This window comes from Propithecus coquereli, unplaced genomic scaffold, assembly GCF_000956105.1.
Source record: "Propithecus coquereli isolate 6110/MARCELLA unplaced genomic scaffold, Pcoq_1.0 Scaffold77, whole genome shotgun sequence".
Lineage (NCBI taxonomy): Eukaryota > Metazoa > Chordata > Mammalia > Primates > Indriidae > Propithecus > Propithecus coquereli.
Window position 1 is genome coordinate 986,580 of NW_012153840.1, and position 1,828 is coordinate 988,407.

A 1,828-nucleotide genomic window follows, 5' to 3' on the forward strand; every position below is an offset into this window, starting at 1 on the left:
CCCCCGTCCATGGAAAAATTGTCTTCCATGAAACCAGTCCCTGGTGCTGAAAAGGTTGGGGACCACTGCTCTATACCACATTTCCTGTTATGGTTATGTGCCATTTAAAGATATTTATTATCTACATCCTAACAATAAAACTAGAATTTGAAATAAATTATTTGGGAAAACTTAGCAGGGAGTTTTAGAAGTAAAAAACAAAAATTGCCTGTGTATGGAAGTTGTTTCCTAACCTACATACTTCTCTACTACTTCTACTACTTTTCATTTCTGAGAAAGGTATGTGCAATGTGGTCACCAAAATAGAACTGTGCAGTACTTAAAATTTGTAAGAATGTGCAAAATTTGTAAGAATGTGCATTAACTGAAGTTAATGGGGAAAATTCTGAGGGTGACTTGAGAAGGCCAAATGGATAAGAGGAGCTGCTGCTATATCCAGGTGTCTCAGATCATGTTATGATAAAGTGTAGGGAGGTTGAGCTTTATATAAATACAACTGGGTTTTTTTTTTTTCTTTGTCAGGTGTGGCCCTATGGTATTGGATGCTTTAATCAAGATTAAGAATGAAATTGACTCTACCTTGACCTTCCGAAGATCATGCAGAGAAGGTGAGACTTTCATTCCTGTTGGACCCCAGGCACTTATGTTCTACTTCTCAAAAGAGGCTTGGGCTGGCCAAAACTGATGGAGACATCGTGGAGAACAGCTGCAGATCTCTGCCGGGTGACCTTGCTGTGCTTAACAGTTCCTTTTCTTGGGCAAATGTGTCTGAGATTCAAACCATGGTGCAAGTTCTGGTTTCTGAGTTTAGTTCCTTTCCAGAGGTTTCTGTCAAGTGATTACTGCATGTGGTAGTCCCGGCGAGTGGTTGCAGGCTTCACGGATATGCTGACTGGCCACAGTCAGTGCTACTTGGCTCATTTATTAAAGGGGCAGTAGAGGGGTTTCTAGCTGACACTGTGCACACTACACTTTCCAGCAGGGGACATGTGTGTAGTAGCTGTGTTCAAGGTTGGTTTGATCAGCATCTCCCAGCGTGGTTATTTGTGCTGCTGGTGCCACTTCAGCTGATTCAAGGCAGAGTGCAAACCAGCATTTTCTACTTGAACAGCTATGTGTTTATTTTACCTATTAGAAAAATATAATTACTAATGATGGTATAACAGGGATATAAATGGTATCTTAATATAAATTTATTGATTTCAAGAAAACCCAAGTGATTGTCAGATCTGGCGAATACATGAGGTGCCATGAAGACAGATTGGCCCTGATGGTCACAGAGCTGGACCGTGTGCCGGGCTCTGTTCTCGTGCTTCATGTGCAGTGGATAGGTGCTATTATCTACCCTCAATGTACAGATGCGGAAACTGAGGCCCAGGGAAGTTACGGGACGTCCGCAAATACACATAGATGGTGAGTTGGGAGCCAGGAGTCAGTCAAAGCTGTTGCGCTCTAGAACTGCACTCTCAGGTGCTGACTGGGCTTGAAAACCTGGGATGAGACAACAACGGAGGGCAGCCTGGTTCCCCAAGGACCCTGAGCTTTCCTAATACAACCTTCCAAAAAAGGAAAAGCCAGTATAGCTATCAGCCCATCGCTTTTTATTTTTGTTCTGCTATACATTTCAAGCATTTAAAGTGCTACTTCTAAAACATCTGTTTTGATTCAGCTAATCTTATTTAGTGTAGCAAATGCTGACAGATACTGTGATAGTTCGGCTGAGTCCTGCTGTTCAGGGAACATTCTGCTGCGTTAAACACCAGCCTTTCCCATGTGAGCCCTGGCAGCATAGGAAATGGAGGTGCTTTTCAGTAACCTTTCTGGTTAG

The 1,828-nt window shown here is 42.7% G+C and overlaps 1 protein-coding gene across 1 annotated transcript in view; it reads left to right on the forward strand.

The window, feature by feature from the left end:
• SDHB (succinate dehydrogenase complex, subunit B, iron sulfur (Ip)) overlaps positions 1 to 1,828 on the forward strand; it is a 26,025-nt gene that overhangs the window by 13,179 nt on the left and 11,018 nt on the right. The window contains exon 3 of the mRNA XM_012662475.1: positions 523 to 625. Within this exon, the coding sequence (XP_012517929.1) occupies positions 523 to 625 (103 nt within the window). The remainder of the gene's footprint in view (positions 1 to 522; positions 626 to 1,828) is intronic.